This window comes from Xenopus laevis, chromosome 8S (genome assembly GCF_017654675.1).
Source record: "Xenopus laevis strain J_2021 chromosome 8S, Xenopus_laevis_v10.1, whole genome shotgun sequence".
Taxonomy (NCBI): domain Eukaryota; kingdom Metazoa; phylum Chordata; class Amphibia; order Anura; family Pipidae; genus Xenopus; species Xenopus laevis.
In genome coordinates, this window is record NC_054386.1 from 4766468 (window position 1) to 4792340 (window position 25873).

A 25873-nucleotide genomic window follows, 5' to 3' on the forward strand; every position below is an offset into this window, starting at 1 on the left:
AATGTCCCTGTAGATTGTCTTTTTGTCGAATTTTCGCTAGCGACAGCCACTTTGCCCTTTAGTAAACCTGCCCCCTTGAATTTCAGAGGCAGGTGCTTAGCCCCAGTTTTGGAAATGGGAAATGGCTTTGTTAATGTGTTCATTTTAATTCATTGTACCCTGTGCTAGCGTGTTGTTATATGCAGCCTTCACTGGTACTACTTACAGATCTTGGTTCAATAATTTGCAAAGTTCTAAAGAACATGGGATTGGTTGGGTTATTAAATGAAGCCACTGCTAGCCCCCCCCCCCCAAGTTATTACCTGTGTGTGTGTGTGTGTGTGTGTGTGTGCTGAAATTGTGTGATATTGGGACAAAATCTGCTCTTGAACTCTTCTCTTGTGTGTTGCTTTCTGGGAGATTCATGTAATATATGTGTTTTATTCTAGATAGAAGATATTATCACACTGATGCAAGATGATAAAGCTGCAGGAGTACCAATCCGAACAGTCAAAAGCTTCCTGTCTAAAATTCCCAGTGTGGTGACAGGTAAAAACATAAGATATCACTGGTATAAGCCATTCATCGGTGACCTTGAATAAGCACCATGAAGAGACTAGTACTCTACAGTCTAATGCAGGGATCCCCAACTCTTTGAACCCGTGAGCAACATTCAGATGTTAAAGGTGCTGGGGAACAACGATAGCATGAAAAATGTTCTTGGGGTTGCCAAATAAGTGCTGTGATTGGCCATTTGGTAGCCCCTATGTGCACTGTCAACCTACTTGAGGCTCTGTTTGGCAGAATATGTGGTTTTGATGCAATAAACACTGGCCACAAGTCAGTAATTCAAAAATAAGTGCTTGCTTTGAGACCACTGGGAGCAACATCCAAGGGGTTGGAGAGCAACATGTTGCTCACGAGCTACTGGTTGGGGATCACTGGTCTAATGGATAATTGATCTATGCAGATGTTTTTTGGGGGGTTTAGCCCAGATCTCTTCATAAATTTTCACATGGTGGCTAGTGATGGGCGAATTTGCTGCGTTTCGCTTCGCCGAAAAAATTGGTAGAATTTCCCGTGAAATTCATGAAGCGGCGCCGGCGTCTTGTGCCTGGCGAATAAATTCGCCCATCACTAATGGTGGCAAGTTGCTAGTGTTAAAGACTGCTTCTTGAAATACTCAGTAACAATGCCTATATGTGCTGATTGATTTACTCATAAAAATGGCAACCAGAATGCTAGTACTCATTTATTTTTTATCATAGCTCTTTGCGTCTGTACTTGCTGCTGGATCTACCAACCACAAATGTTTTTATACCTGAAAACACTTTCTGTTTAACAACCTAACATATTTTTTCAAACGATACAGTCATCTTTTCTATTTACATAAGGCAATGCATTGATTTTTTTTTTTCCAACTACCTTGAAGTGAAAGGAATTTCTGTGTCTCTGCAGCACTAAAAATTGGCATTATATAAATAATTAGCAATTGCTTTACAGGCTGATGAGAAATAGAACAGGTAAAGGGACATTATATAGTGAATAAAGTACCCCCTCTTGTAAATTATAAGGATATTATAGGTTACAGAGGAGGTTCATGACCATATAAAAACACGAGGTCATGGAACTCCGAGATAACTTCTAATATCCTCATATTTTGCAACAGGAGTACTTTATTTATTATAATACACCAATTTCATGTGACAGAAATGACATCACTACTCACCGTTTATAACTGATGACATCAGAACTCACCGTTTATAAAGATATCATTTACAAGATATTCATGGCTTTTATGTATTATAAGAATGTATTTCCTTTTCTCTGCTTGTTTGAACAGATCATCAGTGTTGTGATATGATTTCTCTCTTTGGTATCTGAAAATGCTATTCCTATTTTCATTTCCTTCAGAACTGACTGTATCATTTGCACAGCGAGAGCCAACTGTAAAATGGGACAATAACCTACAATACAGTTACCTGCTCTGTGAGAAAGCAAAACATATTGCAGAAACTATGTACAGATGTACTTGCCTGTTGTTTTAGTTGTTGAAATCATTCATCATTGATATGTTTCCAGATGGAATTTAAGGTTTTGAATGTCACAAGACATCTCTGGATCAGAAAATTACTTGGCCAATTTTTTGAGCTAACAAATCTCCACTTACTATATGTACAGCGTAGTTCATACTTATGTACAGTGTACTTTAGTTATACTACATACAGTTTTCTTAGGGATCTGCAACCTTGGCTCTCCAGCTGTTAAGGAACTACAAGTCCCACAATGCAATGAAGGAGTCTAATGAAGGAGTCTAAAGGCAAATGCATTGTGGGACTTGTAGTTCCTTAACAGCTGGAGAGCCAAGGTTGCAGATCCCTAGGGGTTATTTATCAGAGGTCGAATTTTAGAGTAATGTGAATTTTTTTTAAACTTTAATAAACTCTATTTTATTCACAATGGTATGTTATTTATTAAAAAATGTAAATGTCTAAAATTTGATCGAATAGTCCCAACCCAAAAACTTGAATTGAATTGAGTTTTCCACCGGAAAAAAAACAAAAAACTTTTGCAAGTCAACTTTTTTTGACACGCAACTATTTTCTCATCCATTGGGGTGTCATTTTCAAAGCACATTTGGCTCATCACTACTTGTTAACATCTTCAAATAGTTCAAGAGACCTCTGCCATTGACTTCTACATAAACTTGGCAGGTTTTAGGTGGAGACTAGTCGAATTCAAATTTTTTAAGGGTCTGACTGTAATAAATCTCAAATTTGAATTCGAGCTGGAAAATTTATAACTCCAAATTATATAATTTCAAGTTTTTACCAAAAATCCCAACTCAAAAACTCAAATTCGAAATAGAACCATAGTAAATTTGTCCCTTAAGCCTAGTTAGATACACAAAGGTCATTTACGATATGGAGGGCAGTGTGCAAAGTGCAAAATACAGCGCATTCTTTTGCACTTTTCAGTTTGCAGTTTGCTACATTCAGCAGTGCTGTATTCATGAGAGGTGGTAGAAGGGAAGCAAATATACATAATTCTCAGCAGCGTTCCTAGAGGGGGGCGGGCCCTGTTGCGTGACGCACAGCCGGGCCCCGCCCCTCTACGTACAATTTTTCACCAGAGACCGCTTTGCCAAAATTCAATAGTAAATCTGTAGTTTAGGGTCGGCAGGTAGAAAATGATAACTCACCACATAAGGGAAGAGGCACCACCCTGAGCCTTCAGCACAGAGAGCGGACAAGCCAAAAAAACCTTTGGAGCAGGCACTCAATGAAGGCAAACTTCCACCAGGCAGATAAATTCAAAGTGAAGAGTTTATTTTATGTCCACAGCCTTATGCGTTTCGTGTCATAAACACTAGGCTATTGGGTTCTAATTGTCAAGGTTGTAACCTCTAACTACACCTACCAAAGTTGAATAGTGATTGGTGCTCCTGGGTAAAGTTTTTTGATTGCTTGTTATGTTCTAATTGGTGCAATGTTTTGATTGGTGTATTTTTGTTTAAATATGGCTCTGTAAAGATAGCCTATGATTAAGTGTTTATGACACGAAACGCGTAAGGCTGTGGACACATTAAACTCTTCACTTTGAATTTATCTGCCTGTTGGAAGTTTGCCTTCATCGAGTGCCTGCTCCAAAGGTTTTTTTGGTTTGCCAAACTTCACTCCACTTTTGCCAGGCCCAAATTCGTTACCAGCCGAACGCTGGCGAATTTTCACAAGCATTACTTCGGGTAGGCGAGCATTTCATAACGAAATGTCGCCAGAGTTTATTTCTTCTTAGCGAAACTTCCCTAGCACTTAGGTTCATTTGAATAGGGCGGGTATGTTTATGTTTATCTTGTGAGCCTTGTATAAGCAACTAATGCCTCATTTTATGGCTGGTATTTAATTTGCAGAGTACATTATTCATCTTTCTATTATATTTTTCTTAAAAATAGGGTGTTGCGTATCCCCCTTTGTGTTAATAAAAACAAAGTATTTACTCTGGGGGGAAGACCTTCCTGAAATAGAAATGAGGAAATATTTAGCAAGAAGGAGAATCTCAGCCTTTCTATTTTCCATGCCGTTTCTGAGGAACCAAACTGCTGGCTTCTTTGTTTGCCAATTAATTCTGCCTGAGCTGCATGCAGTCATAGGGACTTATTCCAACAAATAATAACAGTGGTGTTGCAGAAAAATGTCAAAATAGCAAGTGTGGTAACCAGACGATGATACAGTTATTTTGGTTTGGGTTTAAATAAAGAAATGCTTCTGCATCTAGAATAATTATAAAGGGCCTCCTTGTTTTCTCACATGATTTTCTAGCTCAGTACAGTACATATCTAAGGCAGTTGCTTTTCAAGGCACAGTGTATTGCCATAATCTTATTTGGTACTTCTCACCAGTTAGAGGGCTTTATGTTGACTTTATATGAACTGCTCCTGATATGTTGTATATATATTTATATTGTTGCAGATAAATAGGGCGTGCACACTCAAAAAACAATCATTAACATATTAACACAGTGGTATCCTTTAAAACGTTCTTTATGTAATATGTAATTATTTTGTGCAATCAGTTTAAATCAAAAATACATGTTACAGAAAAACATTTTAAAAGCATTTACATACCGTATATACTCGAGTATAAGCCGTCCCGAGTATAAGCCGAGGTACCTAATTTTACCTCCAAAAACTGGGAAAGCTTATTGACTCGAGTATAAGCCTAGGGTGAGAAATGCAGCAGCTTCTGGTAAGTTTCAATCAAAAAATTGAGGGTTTCTGCTCCCATTGGAGGTGCCGGCGAATATTTTTGGAGACTATTCTTGGACGCTGGCGACTATTCTTGGATGCCAGCGACTATTCTTGGGCGCCTATTCTTAGGCACCGTCGACTATTCTTAGACGCCGGCGACTATTCTTAGACCGTTTTTGCACTTGACCCCCGTATAAGCCGAGGTAGAGTTTTTCAGCATATTTGGGGGGCTGAAAAACTCGGCTTATACTCGAGTATATACGGTACTACTAATTTGTAATGCGTGTACCAGGTCTGAGGTCAAACAAGTGAGCAGACACCCTTGCCAGAAATGAGAATCACCCCGACATTTCAGCAACAAGCCTTTATCAAGGGGTCCTTGATAAAGGCTTGTTGCCAAAACGTTGGGGTGATTCTCATTTCCTTGATAAAGGCTTGTTGCCGAAACTTCGGGGTGATTCTCATTTCTGGCAAGGGTGTCTGCTCACTTGTTTGACCTCAGACCTGGTATACGCATTACAAATTAGTAGTATGTAAATGCTTAAAAACATGCAGTCCCACATTTGTACTGGAAAGTCCAGATTTTCTCTGCACTGAACAGCCAGAAAAAGAAACAATGTTTCTAACTTAATTGGCTTTTGGCAGAGAGCCCAGAACAACCACAGCTTGAGATAAGATAGTTTTGTAACAATTTTGAGATAAGCAAATAAGTAATTGTAACAATATAAGATAACGGGTCTCTTGGGAGAAGTTAGACTCACAGCTTAAAGGGCAATTCACCTTCATTAGTAAAACTGTAATAACTGGGAAAAAAACGCAGAAATATGTTCAAACTTTCATAACCTGCCAAATTTTGTAAAATGAACATGGTAATTAGGGGGTGTGACCACAAAAATGGGCTTGGTAAAAAAAAAGCCACTAAGCGAGCCAGCTTGGGCAATATATGCAAATTAGGATTCAGATTCCGTTCGGTATTTGGGCGAATATTTTGCGAAGGATTCGGGGGTTCTATCGAACCCAAAATAGCGGATTCGGTGCATCCCTAGTAAAAATTAGACCATGCTTATTAACTCAATCTTGGGATTTCAGTTTTAAATTTGTGGTTTATCTTGAAATTAACTTTTAGCATGTTATAAAATGGTTAATGTTAAGCAATTTTCCAATTGGCCTTCGTTTTTTCTTTTTTATAGTTCTTCAATTATTTGCATTTTTCCTCTGTCTCTTTCCTGCTTTTGAATGGGAGTCACTAATTCCATCAAAAAATACATGTTCTGGAAGGCTATAAATTTATTTTTATTGCTACTTTTTAATTATTCAAATTTCTATTCAGGCTGTCACCTATTCATATTCCAGTCTCTTTTTAAAAGCAATGTATGGTTGCTAGGGTAACGTGGCCCATAGCAAAGTGCTGAATAAAAAGCTGAATAACTCAAAACCACAAATAATAGAAAATAAAAAAGCAATTGGAAATTGTTTTTTCGAAAATCACCCTCTATATCATAAAAAAAGTTGATTTAAAGGTGAACACTCCCTTTAATGTCTAAATGGGTTTTTTTAAAAAAAAAAAATCAGGTTCCAAGTATTACAGATAACCGATCCCATACCCATGCAGCAAGAAAGTCACTAAAGAAATAGCACATGCCAAAAGTAATAGTAGCTATAGAAGGGCACAAAGAAATATTAATGATCAGTTCCTTCCTGATGTGGAACTATACAGTAACTTATTTTGCCTTACTCGCTTTGAGGTTGGCTGATTGTATGGAAGGAACCCCCAAAGTGCAATAAAATGCCTTCACCCAAAGCAATTATTCCTCTTCTACTGTAAACTCTTTCCACCTTATCTGTGAAAACTGCAGCTTAAAATATATATATATATACTGTTAATAACAAGTTGTGTTTTAGCATTAGTATAATTATAGTTGTAAAGACCACTGATTATATTGCAGAGCTCCAATGTTCTTCACAAAAGATTTCACCCTGAGATGTTACTTGGTGTGAACCTAATTAACATGTATTGTGTCTTTTGTATTCCGCTTACTACAGATAATTTATTATAACCGAGCTGTACACTGACATTAAGGGGCGCATTTACTATTGGTCGAATATCGAGGGTTAATTAACCCTCGATATTCGACTATCGAAGTAAAATCCTTCGACTTCAAATATCAAAGTGGAAGGATTTACCGCATTTGATTCGATCGAACGATCGAAGGAAAAATCGTTCAATCGAACTATTAAATCCTTCGAATCTAGCGATTCGAAGGATTTTAATCCATCGATCGAACAATTTTCCTTCGATCAGAAATAGGTTCGAAAGCTTATGGGGAAGGTTCCCATAGGCTAACATTGATGCTCGGTAGGTTTTAGTTAGTGAAGTAGGTAGTCGAAGTTTTTTTAAAGAGACAGTACTTCAACTATCGAATGGTCGAATAGTCGAACGATTTTAAGTTCGAATCGTTCCTTTCGAAGTCGTATTCGAAGGTCAAAGTAGCCAATTTGATGGTCGAAGTAGCCAAAAAAAAAATTCAAAGTTTTTTTCATTCTAATCCTTCACTCGAGCTTAGTAAATGTGCCCCCTTGTTATATACAGTATAAGGTTCAAGTAATTGCTTTTATGGTGATTTGGTGGAGCCATATAAAGATAGGTAATAGAAAGCAATGACGTTTAGAGGTATAAAGGAAAGGCTTACCACGTTCCATATGGGGTCCGGGTGCTCAAGCTCCAAGCCCTCAGCAGGGGGAGAAAATATATACAAAACCTAAAAAACAGAGCTGGCACATTCCGTCACCCCGAAAAAATAACTAAATTAAGTGAAGTCCCAAAGTCGTTGTGAAGTAGTACAAAAAGCTTTATTTACATCTTGTATAAAAAATAAAAGCCTGACGCGTTTATTTTTTATACAAGATGTAAATAAAGCTTTTTGTACTACTTCACAACGACTTTGGGACTCCTGGACTTAACTTAATTTAGTTATTTTTTTGGGGTGACAGAATGAGCCAGCTCTGTTTTTTTAGGTGATTTGGTGGAGCCAACTCATTGGGACCTATTGACTTGTTTTTTTCTGTTGACTAATGCCAGATGTATGTGTGTGATATGTTATAAAAATTACTTTAGTGCTGGTTTATAAGCCCCCCCCCCCAAGATACTGTTCAGAAGTAGTGACGGGCGAATATATTCGCCTGGCATGAATTCGCCACAAATTTCCGCATTTTGTCGTCGGCAAATACTTTTGTAAATATCTCACCGGCGAATAATTTTGGACACGTATCTGAAATGTTGCTTGAGTCCAAATCACCGCTCGTCAACACTATTTGGACACCCATTGACTTTAACTCTGGGGTCAAAATTGACGCATGCAACTTTTCATGCGTCAATTTTCCCAGGTTCATGAATTTTTCCCGGATTTCGGGAGAAATTTGCAAATTTTTCGGCGAATTGAAACAAGAGAAATTCGCCCATCACTATTCAGAAGGTGTTCTGTCCCCACAGTTAGCACAGCTACTTTACAATGATTGGATCCTCAGTTGGGTAGAGTTGAGCTCTCTGCATGGTGCTTGTATTTTCTCTTTGTGTAATTGTTGGGGTTTAGGTTTATGAGGAAATCAGTTTTTGTTTATGGTAAGTCCAGGAGTGTGTATATATTATTGGGAGTTAGTGCACACTTACTAGTTCTATAAAGAACTTCATTCTTATACATAAACAAGTTGACCTCAAGGAAACATTGCCTCTATACACAACCAGCTAAGCAATAGAGAACTAAACTGCCTCATCTGCATGTAATGGTGGCCATAGACGTTAAGATTTTTCTCTCCCTAACGACCAATTTTAGTGCGATCCAACAAACGCGAGGTTAGTCGGTCAGAAAAAAATCGATTGGTCAGGTTAGAAAATTTTCATTGTTCACAGTGATCTTTATCCATTGTCCAGTTGTTTGCAGGGTCAAGCAGGCAGCTACCCACAGTTTTCCTGGTTCAACTCCATGATATCCCTTGAAATAGTCATTTTAGTTGATCATACATACATTTACAAGATCATTTCAAGATAAGCTTGGTCTTACCATAACAAAAAGATCTTAAAGTCTATGGCCAGTGTTGGACTGCGATGCCAGGGGCCCACCAGAAAACCTTAGACCATGGGCCCATCCTCCACTTCTCACTCAACCTTTTTGTTTTCTTAGTACTTTTCTATACATGATATACTGTATTTTCCATCCATCTGGCCTCTTTGTATCCATAAAGAATTAGAGAATGAACATGAAATTGTTGCAAATGTTTAGAAGCAGGAGGATCCACTGACCCCTGGGCCCACCGGGAGTTTCACGGCATCGGAGTTCACAGCGCCATCTTCTTCTTCGGGCTTCATCGGGTCCTCTTCTGGCGCTTTGGCAATTTTCGTGACTTTCGGCACATTCACAGTTAACAAAAACCCAAAGACTGCACCAACTGCACATGCGCTGATACAGAACTTACTTCCCGATGAAGACCGAAGAGAAGAAGATGGCTGCCATGAACTCTGATGCCGTGAATCTACACCGAGGGGTAAGTAAAAGGTTAGGGGCATTTGCCCAGGGTAGCAGCTAGACTGGGGGGGTGGGGAGAAGGGAGGGGATCTATTTAGGGTAGGGTTTTTTTTAATAAGGGGTTTACTTCTCCTTTTAAGGGAACCTAAAGTCCTTCTGGAACGTTTCAAACTTTCCCTTTAAATTAACCTATGTCGTTTATTTTGACTGCTACTTTAATCTGTCTGTGATATTGTTAGCTCGGTGACCATTAATTCCCATTATTGGTGATAAATGGTTTCTTTTGTTCTAATGGTTCTGATCTGATGAGCTTTGATCTTTTCTCTTATGTAAAATCCTTATAAGAGACACATGTCATCACAGACATTTATGCCTTCCTTTGGTTTCCAACTTGAATTGAAGGACGATTTGAAGTCAAGTCAGAGGGATCCCTGGTTTATCACTGGGGCTTAGTATGTTGGAAATCTCGGTGCAGGGTCCATTGCATGTCCATTCAGAGCATCCATCGATGGAAATCTACATTTAATATTATTTCTGGGCCCCATAGACAAGACAAGCCTTTTGAGTTATGGCCACATTAGTTCCCCCATGTGTATTCCTGGAAGAGCAGCGTTGTCCCCAGAAGACCACTTTACTCTACTGCAATAATTAATACTGTTTTTCTACAGGCCAAAAAAGCTGAGATTCCATGAATAACTCATTGTTATGTATTGCCTCCTTTTTATTTAAACAGATGTTCTATTTAAACTAAACAAACTGCGTGTAACAGTTTAAATTAAATCTAAGTAGGGCCCTCAAAACCTCAGATTACTAAATATATATCATACAGGGCAGCTGGCAGCTTTGAATGGCTGCCCCCATGGCTACACAGCAGCTTGTTTATATAAACTATAGTAGTACTTATCTGTTATCTACTGTGTATCCTGTGCTTGAATGGCTGCCCCCATAGCTACACAGCAGCTTGTTTATATAAACTATAGTAGTACTTCTCTGTTATCTACTGTGTATCCTGTGCTTGAATGGCTGCCCCCATGGCTACACAGCAGCTTGTTTATATAAACTATAGTAGTACTTATCTGTTATCTACTGTGTATCCTGTGCTTGAATGGCTGCCCCCATAGCTACACAGAAGCTTGTTTATATAAACTATAGTAGTACTTCTCTGTTATCTACTGTGTATCCTGTGCTTGAATGGCTGCCCCCATGGCTACACAGCAGCTTGTTTATATAAACTATAGTAGTACTTATCTGTTATCTACTGTGTATCCTGTGCTTGAATGGCTGCCCCCATGGCTACACAGCAGCTTGTTTATATAAACTATAGTAGTACTTATCTGTTATCTACTGTGTATCCTGTGCTTGAATGGCTGCCCCATGGCTACACAGCAACTTGTTTATATAAACTATAGTAGTACGTATATCTGTTATCTACTGTGTATCCTGTGCTTGAATAGCTGCCCCCATGGCTACACAGCAGCTTGTTTATATAAACTATAGTAGTACTTATCTGTTATCTACTGTGTATCCTGTGCTTGAATGGCTGCCCCATGGCTACACAGCAACTTGTTTATATAAACTATAGTAGTACGTATATCTGTTATCTACTGTGTATCCTGTGCTTGAATAGCTGCCCCCATGGCTACACAGCAGCTTGTTTATATAAACTATAGTAGTACTTATCTGTTATCTACTGTGTATCCTGTGCTTGAATGGCTGCCCCCATGGCTACACAGAAGCTTGTTTATATAAACTATAGTAGTACTTATCTGTTATCTACTGTGTATCCTGTGCTTGAATGGCTGCCCCCATGGCTACACAGCAGCTTGTTTATATAAACTATAGTAGTACTTATCTGTTATCTACTGTGTATCCTGTGCTTGAATGGCTGCCCCCATAGCTACACAGCAGCTTGTTTATATAAACTATAGTAGTACTTATCTGTTATCTACTGTGTATCCTGTGCTTGAATGGCTGCCCCCATGGCTACACAGAAGCTTGTTTATATAAACTATAGTAGTACTTATCTGTTATCTACTGTGTATCCTGTGCTTGAATGGCTGCCCCCATGGCTACACAGCAGCTTGTTTATATAAACTATAGTAGTACTTATCTGTTATCTACTGTGTATCCTGTGCTTCAATGGCTGCCCCCATGGCTACACAGCAGCTTGTTTATATAAACTATAGTAGTACTTATCTGTTAGCTACTGTGTATCCTGTGCTTGAATGGCTGCCCCCATGGCTACACAGCAGCTTGTTTATATAAACTATAGTAGTACTTATCTGTTATCTACTGTGTATCCTGTGCTTGAATGGCTGCCCCCATGGCTACACAGCAGCTTGTTTATATAAACTATAGTAGTACTTATCTGTTATCTACTGTGTATCCTGTGCTTCAATGGCTGCCCCCATGGCTACACAGCAGCTTGTTTATATAAACTATAGTAGTACTTATCTGTTATCTACTGTGTATGCTGTGCTTCTGAAGCAAATAGATCAGTTGTATCAGTACCGGGTAAACTTATATTATATATTAATAACTTTAAAACACTTTCATTTGTTGGTGTTACTGTTCCTTTTAGGAATATTTGTTTAATCTCTTTATATATTAGCATTGATGATGAGGATGACTTTATGAAGTGTAGGATACTTGGATTTGGTTCGTCCCATTACTAGTAAGTAAAATTCCTTGTGCATAGCTGATATCTGATGCCGCTTCTCAAATGTCAATATCATTCTTCTTGTCTAAGCTGCAGCCCTGTAGATTTATTGTCATTCCCAAGTGACATTTGATGTGTTTTTCTGATCTTTTCCCATTGTGTAGTCTGGTCACACAATGAGCACTAGACACATTTGTTAGTTCACTGCAGTTACTGTCTGGAGCAACATTCAAATCCTCCGTAACCCCTTCTTGCTACCAAAATATAAGCGTAGGACTTTATTAAACATCCACTGGGACATGCTAATATACCCAGCCTTGCACAAGAAACAATGCGTAATCAAATATGATTTTTTTTTTTGCCCGGTCTAACTCCGAGATAGGGGCAAATTCACTAAGCGCCGAATCGCCGAACACTAGCGTTAATTCGCTAGCGTTTGGCATTTTCGTTACTGCGCAAATTCAGTAACGAATGCTGGCGTAGTTTCGCTAGTGTTACTTCGCACCCTTACGCCTGGCGAATTTGCGACGTAACTACGCAAATTCACTAACACGCACAGTGTACTGAACGCTACCTTTTACGCTAGACTTCCTTCGCCACCTCAGACCTGGCGAAGCGCAATAGAGTAGATAGGGATTGTTTCAAAAAAAGTCAAAAATTTTTCTAAGTCCCAAAAAACGCTGGCGTGTTTTCTACATTATGGGTGATAGGCTGAAAAAGATCGAAATTTTTTTTGGGGCGCCCCTCCTTCCCCCCTACATTTCCTAACTCATGGCAACTTCACTATACAGTGGGCACATGTGTAGGGCAAAATAAAATTTTTATTTGATGAATTGAAGATTTTCTAGGCATTTGTAGTGCTGATACGTATTCCTAAATTGAAATTTGAATTTGGCGCCCTATGCAAATTAGCCTTTGCTAGCGTAACTTCGCTTCACTTAGCGAATCAGCGCTAGCGCAACTTCGCAACCTTACGCTACCCCTGTGCGCAACTTCGGATTTTAGTGAATTTGCGAAGCCCTGGCGAAACTACACCTGGCGAAGTGCGGCGAAGCGCGGCGAAGTTGCGCCTGGCGAAACTACGATTGTTAGTGAATTTGCCCCTTAGAGAGCTGAAAAGCAGGAAGTAGTGTTCTGGCTATTATGTTACACATCCACTCACTCCAGCCTTTATACATTACATTTTTTATTAGATAAAAAATTATTATTAAAATTATTTTGCACAGCCTATCTATTTACCCAGTTTTTATTTTTATACTGAACAATTCCTTTAAGCTTGTTTCAGTAATTCGTAGCATTATTAAAGAAGTAGCAGGTCGTTTTTTTATTGGTGCTCTGAATTCAGTCCAAAGGTGAGTAGCAATTGCAGATTGTCTGTCTGCGCTGCATTATGGTGTTTAGGTGATTCCATTTAGTCCACTGGGACCTTCTGTAAATCAGCGGCAGTTTCCCAACCCTGTATTTAGCCTGCGCTGCTGAGAGGAGTTGGAAGCAGGGTCAAGAGCCTTCTAATTAAGATGCCTCCTGCATCAGACTCATATTTTTCCCATAGGGCCTCAATAAGGAATGTGATTAAATACCAATTATCACGTTACTATTTATACGGCAGTGAGCTGTGTGTCACATTTCCAGGAGTGTCCAAGATCCCACACAATTACACACAGCCCTCTGGGTTGGCCCAACAGTATTAGAACCCATGCTGTGCCGTATTTTCTTTTCTGGCATTACAAATTTCCCAAACATATCCAACTATACACAATTTGTGTGCATTGTTATATCCTCAGAGTGCAAAATGCTACCTTCCAAAAACTCACACCTCTTTATAATGATCCCTCTGTACGTTTTGGAGTAAATTTATAGGGCTTTGCATGCTTTTAGCAAGAATAAAATAAGCAGGCTAAATAAATTGTTTGCAATTACAAGGCACTAAGGTTTCACCCAGTTAGATGTCTTATAAGCTCAATTCAGTCTGGTGCCCTACACAATGGCAATGCATTGGAAGAAGTGTTTTTGAATGATATACGGTAAATTAATCTGGATAGCTGCATTAACATGCACAGTCTCCTAAAGGAGAGCTAAAACTAAACTAAAGAAGTCGGTAGAAATGTTGTACATGATGTTTTGTGCTTCTGTACCAGCCCAAGGCAACCACAGCCCTTTAGCAGTAAAGATCTGTGTCTCCAAAGATGCCCCAGTAGCTCCCCATCTTCTTTTCTGATGATTCACTGCACATGCTCTGTGCTGCTGTCAGGGCCGCCATCAGTGGGGGAGAGGGGGTACAAGTGTCCCGGGGCTGAAGGGGGGCCCGGCAGTGCTGCACTTTTCGAAGAGCCGGGCCCCCCTTGACCGCTCCGCAGCCGTGCCGCTGCTTGCGAAGTCCCGAACAGCCGAATGCGGAAGTGCCGAACATACGAAGTCCTAAGCGGCAGAAAGACCCGAAGTCACGAAAGGAGCAGTAATTGAAGTTTTGAAGCCACGAGTTCAATTCTACTGACACCAATGTGGGGTTTTTGTTTTTTTTAATCCCCTGGCCACCAATGTTTTATTTTAATAATCTATAGGCCCCTGCCACCAATTTTTAACTTGTAAGGGGGGCCCTGGCGCAAAGGTTTTTTTTAAAAATAATTTTTGGGGCCCCAATTTTTTTTAACTTGTAAGGGGGCCCTGGCGCTAATGTTTTTTTAAAAAATTATGTCTGGGGCCCCAATTTTTTTTAACTTGTATGGGGGGCCTTGGCACCAATGCTTTTTTTAAAAAAACTTTTATGGGGGCCCTGGCGCCTATGTTTTTTTTTTTATCTTATAAGGGGGCCCTGATCATCAATATGTGTGGGGGGGTTACTTTTTTAGCGCTGATGTCTGTGTGGTCTTTTAATTGTGATGTGGAGTGGGATCAGGGGTGGGGTTTGGGTGCCAGGGTGGGCGGGGCCCAGGGGGTCCCAAAAATTTCGTGGTATGGGGCCCCCGTGATTTCTAATGGCAGCCCTGGCTGCTGTCACTTACTGAGCTTAGGGAGCCACTCACAATATACAGTACACATAGAATAGAAATGTCACAATATAAGGCTGATTAGTAATTAATACACATAATTACTACATGGCAGCACAGAAACCAGTGCAATTAGCATCAGAATTTAATAATCAGCAAACCTGTAGCATCAGCTTATATTACAGCCAGGGAAGCTCATTTTCTGCTGGATAATTAGTGACGAGCCCTAAGCTTAGCTTCTCAACAGCCAATCAGAGCCCACTGAGCATGTGAGTGTCACAGACACTTTCCAAGATGGTGACCCCCTGTGACAAGTTTGAAGTCCTGGATCATTGCTGCTATTGACAAGCTCAAACTTTAGCCTCATGCCATACGTTTGCTCTATAAAATATGGCATTTTAACAATATCCATATTTAGGGTTTAGTTCTCCTTTAATACATGAATGTTGCTGCATTAAAGACCTGCACATAACGGCTGAAAATCAGATTTGATGCTTTACCATACACTTAGAGCGCATTAAAGTTTCCCTGCCCCATCAATGCAAATCTGTGAAATCCGCTACCACTTGCTAAATGTCACATCACTTAAACGGTAAATGGTCTAAAAAAAAAAACTTTGCACTTGAGGATCATTTTAGCTGGAAAGTGCACATGTTAAGTACCGTATGTGTTAATTGAGTTTCTTATATATGTTAATAAATAATAATCAGCAAATGAAAGATCAATATGAATAAATACAGACTCCTTCGCTTTTAAGTGCTTTTTTCTTTCGTTTTTTTTTTTAGGCTTTTTAACTGTACTATGTAAACCACAGCACTGAATTCAGCAGCTGATATCTTTGGGTCTTCAGCACATTATTGTTCTTTCAACTGCCATATTTATATAGAAAGGATGTGAAACGATAAATTGAATTTAATGCATTTTAAATTATAATAGAGTATCCATATTAGCTGTATCCATATTAAAGGGATACTGTAATGGGGAAAAACATTTTTTCAAAACGCATTAGTTAATAGTGCTACTCAAGCCGAATTCTGCACTGAATCCATTTCTCAAAGAGAAAACAGATTTTTCTATATTCAATTTTGAAATCTGACATGGGGCTAGACATTTTGTCAATTTCCCAGCTGCCCCTGATCATGTGACTTGTGCCTGCACTTTAGGAGAGAAATGCTTTCTGTCAGGCTGCTGTTTTTCCTTCTCAATGTAACTGAATGTGTCTCAGTGGGACCTGGATTTTACTATTGAGTGTTGTTCTTAGATCTACCAGGCAGCTGTTATCTTGTGTTAGGGAGCTGCTATCTGGTTACCTTCCCATTGTTCTGTTGTTTGGCTGCTGGGGGGGGGGGAAAGGGAGGGGGTGATATCACTCCAACTTGCAGTACAGCAGTAAAGAGTGATTGAAGTTTATCAGAGCACAAGTCACATTACTTGGGGCAGCTGGGAAATTGACAATATGTCTAGCCCCATGTCAGATTTCAAAATTGAATATAAAAAAATCTGTTTGCTCTTTTGAGAAATGGATTTCAGTGCAGAATTCTGCTGGAGCAGCACTATTAACTGATTTATTTTCCAAAAATTTTTTTTTCCCATGACAGTATCCCTTTAACAACAAAGGTGATTTGCCCATTATATATTGCAACCCTATAGACATTGTGTGCATTTTCTGTGCACTATGGGCAGCGCAGCTGCGATCCGACAGTCGGATCGCGTCGGATCAACGCTGCAACACCATGCGACAATTCTATCTCTTGCCTTATTTTTGTCGCATGCAACAATTCGCATGTGTTTTGTCGCAGCGCGTCGGATCGCGACAAAATCGCCCATGGATATCTACCCTCAATCTGTATAATGCTGCTGCTTTTAGCCTTATTTCGTTTTTCAAGAACTTGCAGACTATAGGCAGGTTCCCCCGCAGAAGGGGATTTCCCTGCAGTCATTTGCGAAGAAAAAATTTGTTACAGGTACTTGTTTCCATTTACACTTCCATATAGTTAGTGCAGCTGCCTTTCTCCTGCCTCCTATGACCCAGAAGGGATTACATGGGGGCACTTGACCTTTAGCTGGTGATATAGAAATGAGTCACTAAGGGACAGATTTATCAAGGGTCGGATTGAAAAATCAAATTTAAAAATTCGATTTTCAAGTTATTTTTAGTGTACTTCGACTATCAAATAGTCCAAAATTCAATTTGAATTGAAAAAAATGTGACTATTCGAATATCGAAATGTATCATCTACTGTCTCCTTAAAACTTCGACTTCTACCATTCGCCATCTATAACCTGCCGAATTGCTGTTTTAGTCTACGGGGGACCTCCTAAAACCTATTTGGAATCATTTGGTGGACTTTGAAAAATCAAAGTTTTTAGGGGCAAATCCTTGGATTCGAATTTGATCGAATGCGGTAAAACTTCGATTTGAACAAGTCGAATAAAAAATATTCTCCTGAAGTTAAAAATTCCCGTTTTTTTTAATGGATGCACCGAATCCACTATTTTGGATTCGGCTGAACCCCTGAATCCTTCGCGAACTATTTTGCTGAATACCAAACCGAATCCTAATTTGCATATGCAGGGGTGGGAAGGGGAAAACTATTTTTACTTCCTTGTTTTGTGATGCGATTTCCCTCCCCATCCCTAATTTCCTTATGCAAATTATGATTCGGATTCGGTTCAGCCGGCCAGAAGGATTCGGCTGAATCCAAATCCTGCTGAAAAAGGCCGAATCCCGAACCGAATCCTGGATTCGGTGCATCCCTAAGTTTTTTTTAATGAATTTCGATTGGTCTTTTTTTTTTATTCGAATTTCGAGTTGATGGGAGTTTAAAAAAACAAACTCCCATCACCTCGAAATTTGACCCTTGATAAATCTGCCCCTAACTGTATCATTTATACATGCATTTATTTATACAGGTCACCACAATTACAAATTGCTCTACACAGAGGGGCCGATTCACTAAGGGTCGAATATCGAGGGTTAATTAACCCTCGATATTCGACTAGGAATTAAAATCCTTCGACTTCAAATATCGGATTTAGCGCAGATAATTCCTTCGATCGAACGATAAAATCCTTCGAATTGAACGATCCGAAGGATTTAAATCCAACGATCGAAGGAATATCCTTCGATCAAAAAAAGTTAGCCAAGCCTATGGGGACCTTCCCCATAGACTAACATTGACTTCGGTAGCTTTTAGAGGGCGAACTAGGGGGTCGAAGTTTTTTTTAAAGAGACAGTACTTCGACTATCGAATAGTCGAACGATTTTGACTTTGAATCCTTCGATTCGAAGTCGTAGTCGAAGGTCGAAGTAGCCCATTCGATGGTCGAAGTAGCCCAAAAAAAACTTCGAAATTCGAAGTTTTTTACCTTCGAATCCTTCACTCGAAGAATGTTGAAGGGAACGTTTGTTGGTTCTAATACCCAGCTATTTATAACCCAAGCTTTTGAGCTGTAATAAAAATTGATCATTTGTTTTGGGCTATAGTTCAGCTTTTATAATGCCAATGGGGGTTATTTATCAAAGTCCGAATTTATCTCAATATTTTCTGCTACAAACTCTGATCAAATCTGCTCGGTTGTTTTACACTTATTTATTATTACATTTCACCAAAAATTGGCTTTGCGGGCAATTTTTATGGAATTTTTTTCATCTGATTTTCACAATTTTTAAGGAACTTTCACACGAAACCCCCCGAAAACTTCAGGGTATTGCACGAAACCCAGCGCACATCAAAAAAATCATTGTGATTACTCCCATTGACTTATATGCAACCTCGACTGGTCTGAGATGCCGAATTTTCTGATTCAGACTTTTCCATCTTCAAGGTTTAATAAATTCTGGGTTTTTTTAAAAGTCTGATTTTATTAAAAAAAAGAAATCACTAATTTTTCTTGATTTTTGCATTCGGAGTTTAGTAAATAACCCCCCAAGTGTCTTGGGCTGAAGTTGAAAAAGCAGAGAGGCTTTGGCTTTATTTCACCTTTGATGATAAAAAGTGAAGGGATGAAATATTGTGGCTTCATGTTGGGCAGATTTACTGATTTGATTCCCGACAGGTTCATGTTTAGATACTGTCACTGCTGTCTCTCGGCATCTGCTCTAATGGAATACTAATAGTGAAATTCATATTAACTCCCACTCCTTCTCTCTGTGTTCTTCTAATGACCTTCACCCACTTTATCCCACATCATGTTCCCTCTCAAACACTAAGTGGGACATTCACTAAGATTCATTAATGTGCTAGCGTCCTCTTCGCCGCACTTCGCCAGGCGTATTTTCGCCAGCGCTACGCAAATTCACTAAAATCCGAAGTTGCACTCAGGGGAAGCGTAAGGTTGTGCTAGCGTTCATTCGCCAAGCAAAGCGAAGTTACGCTAGCGATGCTTAATTTGCATACGGCGCCAAATTGAAGTTACGATGGAGGTATATGTAGCATCACTACACAAGCCTGGGAAACCTTCAAAACAGCAAATAAAATGTTTATTTTGCCCTACACATGTGCCCACTGTATAGTTAAGGTGCCATGAGTTAGGAAATGTAGGGGGGAAGGAGGGGAGCCCCCAAAATTTTTTTCGATCTTTTTCAGCCTATCACCCATAAAAAATGAAAAAACGCCAGCGTTTTTTGGGACTTAGAAAATTTTTAAACTTTTTTTGAAGCAATCCCTATCTACTCTATTGCACTTCGCCTGAGGTGGCGAAGGAAGTCTGGCGTAAAAGGTAGCGTTCAGAATAATTTGCACGTTAGTGAATTTGCGTAGTTACGTCCGTTGCGCAAATTCGCCAGGCGTAAGGGTGCGAAGTAACACTAGCAAATTTACGCCAGTGTTCGTTAGTGAATCGGCGAATTAACGAAAATGTGCTACTCTGGCGTATTCACGCTAGCGTTAGGCGCTTCGTCGTTTAGTGAATTTGGCCTTAATACTGAAGTCATGTTCTGGGTTTCACCTCATTGCTCAGTCTGGCTCTCCTCTGGCCTCCAGGCCTATAGCAGAACTCTGCAGGGAACGTATCCCATTCCATAATTAAACGGACACATCCTGGAGCCTCTCCTTTCCATTACAGACTGATATGCCTTTGCCCCATTCCAAAATGTGCTCCCTCAAAAAAATCAAATATATAAGGAATATTGATCCTAGCGGTAAATTTACTAAGCGGCGAAAGTGGCAACATTTCGCCAGGCGAAAATTCGCTCAGACAATGCTAAAATGCGAAGTTGCGACCAGGGCGCAGAATGCTGGCGAATTTTCTCTAGTGTTACTTCTGCAATGCGAGCAAATCAAAGCGAAGATGCGCTAGCGTTCAATTCTGCCTAGCGCAACTTCGTAAGAGGTCTTCGTTCAGGCTAATTTGCATACGGCGGGAAATGATAAAGTTGAATGGACGTATATGTTGCAGCAAATACATTACATTACACAAGTCCAGGGAACCTTAATAAAGACAATAGAGTTGTTATATTGCCCTACACATGAGCCCACTGTATAGTTTATGTGCCATATGTTAGGAAATGTAAAGGGGAACCCGGTTACCCAAAAAATATTTAAGGACTTTTGCAGCCTATCACTCGGAAAAAAGGAAAAGTCGCCAGCGTTTTTTGGACTTAGAAACATTTTCCACTAAAAATATGATGTACCATATATACTCGAGTATAAGCCGTCCCGAGTATAAGCCGAGGTACCTAATTTTACCTCCAAAAACTGGGAAAGCTTATTGACTCGAGTATAAGTCTAGGGTGAGAAATGAAGCAGCTTCTGGTAAGTTTCAATCAAAAAATTGAGGGTTTCTGCTGCCAATGGAGGTGCCGGCGTCTCGTTTTTGGATGCGGCTACCATTCTTGGAAGCTGGCGAATATTCTTGGAGACTATTCTTGGACGCCGGCGACTATTCTTGGGCGCCGGCGACCGTTTTTGCGCTTGACCCGAGTATAAGCCGAGGTAGAGTTTTTCAGCATATTTTGGGGGCTGAAAAACTCGGCTTATACTCGAGTATATACGGTAAGTAACAGAAGAATTAGGAAGATGTATTCACTCCAATGCACTTCTCCTGGTGTGAGCTGGCGAAGGCAAGTCTGGCGAAAGAGTTACGTTCAGTAAAATCCGCATCTTAGTGAATTTGCGGAGTAACGTCCGTACGCCGAGAGTGAAAATTAACCTGGTCGATAGACTTCGAATCACCGCTAGCGTCTATCTCCTTCGCTAGAGAAGTGACGCCTGTGCCCGGTAGTAAATCCGCAAAGTCCCTGAAAACGGTAATGCCGGCGAATCTTCGCAAGCGTTAGTCACTTGGCCCTTTAGTAAATCTGCCCCCATGTCTCACAGTTCTGTCTACAATATCTGTTATAAAGGGAGATACATGCAAACTCAACAACCTAAACACCTTCCTCCAGAGGGAAAGCTTCATTCTTGTATGTACTACTGAATACTTCTGAAATTGTAAGTGGAAGAATGAGATTTGAGAAGAGCCAGAGGCAGTTCCATAGATAATGGCTTCTGTTATGGGCGGATGTGGGAATAGCACTGGACTGTTATTTACTGATATTCCATAGTATTCTTGCCTGGGAAGAAAATGGTTCATCATCAGTTTCAAATTGTGTCACTATCACCAGCAGAGCTAATGATTTATTTAGAAAATCTACAAATCAATAGGGAGGTGTTGAATGCTGATGGGGTTTGCCATAATATTAAATTTAGCTTTTTTCTAGACTAGAAATCCTTATCATTGGTTCCAGTCCTCTCCAGATGAGCAACAGCTCCACCTTCAGGGCAAATAAATGTATAACACAGAGTTCTAGGAAGAGTCCGAATAACACACAAGCTGCTGGGCCTGGAGTAATATGTTGTGCCTATACATTATTAAGTCTTAGCCTATTGTGTACCCCTATATATATATATATATATATATATATATATATATATATACACACTATATCTATCTATCTATATATATATATATATATATATATATATATATATATATATATATATATATATATATATATATATATATATATATATATATAGTAGGGATGCACTGAATCCAGGATTCGGTTCGGGATTCGACCAGGATTTGGCCTTTTTCAGCAGGATTTGTATTCGGCCGAATATTTGTACCTAGCCAAAACCTAATTTGCATATGTAAATTATGGGCAGGTAGGGAAATCACTTTTCGTCACAAAAGAAGATTTTTTTCCACTTTTTCCTTTCCTGCCCCTAATTTGCATATGCAAATTAGGATTCAGATTCGGTTCTCGGCAGAATCTTTCACCAAGGATTTGACCGAATCCCAAATAGTTACATAGTTAGTTACATAGTTAAATTGGGTTGAAAAAAAAAACAAAGTCCATCAAGTTCAACTCCTCCAAATGAAAACCCAGCAAAAATACACACACCCCTCCCTACTTTTAATTAAATAGTGGATCTGGTGCATTCCTAATATATAGGGAATAAAGTACCCCCTTTTGTAAATTATAAGGATATTATAAGTTACCGAGGAGTTTCATGACCATAAAAAACACAAGGCCGAAGGCCATGGAACTCAGAGGTGACTTCTTATATCCTTATAATTTACAAAAGAGGGTACTTTATTTATGATAATACACACGAGTTATTCGACCAAAAAAAACTTCCACTTAATTTCGGTTGGTATTCTTGAATTCGAATTTCTAATTTTTTTCAATTTGAAATTCGACCCTTGATAAATATGCCCCTTAACGTATTACATACTTTTATTACACATTTTGAATTTTATTTGGTTTATCTTCCATAACCCCCCCCCCCAAAAAAAAATATTGTACTAACTGGCCGGGTCCAGATTCAAATTGGATTCTGGAAAAGCAGTTGATAAATTGCCCACGCCAGCCTTCCCTAGTGTTTGCTTTTCTGAATAAATACTTAATTATTTATTTCCTCTAGATTCCTCTTATAGAATTGCAGAGTGAAAGCTCTTTCCCTGATCTCTTGTGAGAGTGTGAGAGGGTCTATATGTGGGGATGTCCCTGTTCCTATAAAATATTCATTAACTCTTAGTGCATTAGGAACGCTGCACGCGGGAAGCCTCGTCAAAGATTTATTGGCCGGAATATTTGTCTGACATCTCGTCTGCTGATAATGCCTATGGTCTATGACACAATTCCCTGTAAAACCAGTTCAACTAGCGGATCCCTATACTGCAGCGAGCAAGAAAGCGACGAACAGCAAGGAAAGAAATAATTCATAACCCTGCCAGCACTAATATTATTATTGTCATTTATGTTTAAAAAACGCTGAGCTATTGAAAGCCGATTCATGTATATGGTTGGGACACATTTATGAGACTTTAGGGGGCACATTTACTAATGGTCGAATATCAAGGGTTAATTAACCCTCGATATTTGACCCTCTGAGTTAAATCCTTTGACTTCGAATATCGAAGTCGAAGGATTTAGCGCAACTTGTTCGATCGAAGGAATAATCGTTCAATCGGACGATTAAACCCTTCGATCGAACGATTAAATCCTTCGAATCCAACGATTCGAAGGATTTTAATCCATCGATCGAACGATTTTCCTTTGATCAGAAATTGGTTAGAAAGCCTATGGGGACCTTCCACATAGACTAACATTGATGCTCGTTAGGTTTTAGGTGGCGAAGTAGGTGGTCGAAGTTTTTTTTAAAGAGGCAGTACTTCGACTATCAAATGGTCGAATAGTCGAGCGATTTTTAGTTCGATTCGAAGTCGTAGTCGAAGTAGCCAATTCGATGGTCGAAGTAGCCAAAAAAATACTTTGAAATTCGAAGTATTTTTCATTCTAATCCTTCACTCGAGCTTAGTAAATGTGCCCCTAAGGGTAGGACTAGACTGACGTTTTCGGTGCGATCCGACCCGCTGATGTCGGATGAAGTTACAGCGTTGATCCGACGCGACATGACTGTCAGATGCAGACGCAGCTTGCAGCTGCGATTTCCTTCGCATGCGTTTTGTCGCAGAGAGTCGGATCGCGCCAAAAAAGTCCATGTAGTCCTACCCTAAGGGGGTTATTTATCAGGCTCCGAATATCCGAACCTTGAATAATTTGTAGTTTTCGCAGCAAAAAAAAAACCACGAATTAATCAAGATTTATTAAAGTCTGATGGTCTAAAAACGCAGAATCCGAAACCCCAGCATCTAAAAGATCTCGAGGTCCTGTATAAGTCAATGGGGAAGGTCCCAGTGTCTGCGCTGATGTCCGTACCAATATCAGATGATTTTGGGGATTCGGAGCAAAAAAGTCAGAAGCTCCGAAACTTTCAGGGGCAAATTCACTAAGATTCGTAGTTGCGCCAGGCGTAACTTCGCCGCACTTCGCCACACTTCGCCAGGCGTAGTTTCGCCAGGGCTCCGCAAATTTACTAAAATCCGAAGTTGCGCTCAGGGGTAGTGTAAGGTTGCGAAGTTGCGCTAGCGTTGATTCGCTAAGTAAAGCGAAGTTACGCTAGCGAAGGCTAATTTGCATACGGCGCCAAATTCAAATTTCAATGGAGGAATACGTATCAGCACTACAAATGCCTAGAAAACCTTCAAAACATCAAATAAAAATTTTATTTTGCCCTACACATGTGCCCACTGTCTAGGTAAGTTGCCATGAGTTAGGAAATGTAGGGGGGAAGGAGGGGAGCCCCAAAAATGTTTTCGATCTTTTTCAGCCTATCACCCATAATGTAGAAAACACGCCAGCGTTTTTTTGGACTTAGAAAAAATTTGGACTTTTTTTGAAGCAATCCCTATCTTCTCTATTGCGCTTCGCCTGGTCTGAGGTGGCGAAGGAAGTCTGGCGTAAAAGGTAGCGTTCAGTACACTGCGCGCGTTAGTAAATTTGCGTAGTTACGTCGCTAGCGAAACTTCGCCAGGCGTAAGGGTGCGAAGTAACACTAGCGAAACTATGCCAGCGTTCGTTAGTGAATTTGCGCAGTAACGAAAATGCCAAACGCTAGCGAAGTAACGTATTTGCATATGCAAATTAGGGGTGGGGAGGGAAATCACATGACTTTTTGTCACAAAAAAAGGAAGTAAAAAATGTTTTCCCCTTCCCACCCCTAATTTACATATGCAAATTCGGATTCAGTTCGGTATTCGGCTGAATCTTTCGCGAAGGATTTGGGGGTTTAGCCAAATCCAAAATAGTGGATTCGGTGCATCCCTACTTTTTATTCAGCAGCTCTTCAATTTGCATTTTAAACAATCTGGTAGCTTACCCTAGCAACCATGCACTGATTTGTATAAGGGACTGGAATAGGAATAGGAGAGGCCTGAATAGAAAATTAAAATAAAATAAAAATTAGCAATACATTTGGATTTGCATTTGTTTTTTAGAAGGGGTCGGCGATGTCCATTTGAAATCTACAAAGAGTCAGAAGAAAAAGGCAAATAACTACATTACATTAAAGGGATACTGTCATCGGAAAACATGTTTTTTTCAAAACTCATCAGTAAATAGTGCTACTCCAGCAGAATTCTGCACTGAAATACATTTCTCAAAAGAGCAAACAGATTTTTTTATATTCAATTTTGAAATCTGACATGGGGCTAGACATATTGTCAATTTCCCAGCTGCCCCCAGTCATGTGACTTGTGCCTGCACTTTAGGAGAGAAATGCTTTCTGGCAGGCTGCTGTTTTTCCTTCTCAATGTAACTGAATGTGTCTCAGTGAGACATGGGTTTTTACTATTGAGTGTTGTTCTTAGATCTACCAGGCAGCTGTTATTTTGTGTTAGGGAGCTGCTATCTGGTTACCTTCCCATTGTTCTTTTGTTTGGCTGCTGGGGGGGGGTGATATCACTCCAACTTGCAGTACAGCAGTAAAGAGTGATTGAAGTTTATCAGAGCACAAGGCACATGACTGGGGGCAGCTGGGAAATTGACAAAATGTCTAGCCCCATGTCAGATTTCAAAATTGAATATAAAAAAAATCTGTTTGCTCTTTTGTGAAATGGATTTCAGTGCAGAATTCTGCTGGAGCAGCAC

At 39.7% G+C, this 25873-nt stretch overlaps 1 protein-coding gene across 2 annotated transcripts in view; it reads left to right on the forward strand.

Moving 5' to 3' along the window:
- The window catches only part of rgs6.S (regulator of G-protein signaling 6 S homeolog), a 173064-nt gene that overhangs the window by 108295 nt on the left and 38896 nt on the right, over window positions 1-25873 (forward strand). For both annotated transcript variants that reach the window (XM_041574327.1, NM_001096161.1), the window contains 1 exon segment: window positions 429-528. In XM_041574327.1, coding sequence (XP_041430261.1) covers window positions 429-528 — 100 coding nt within the window.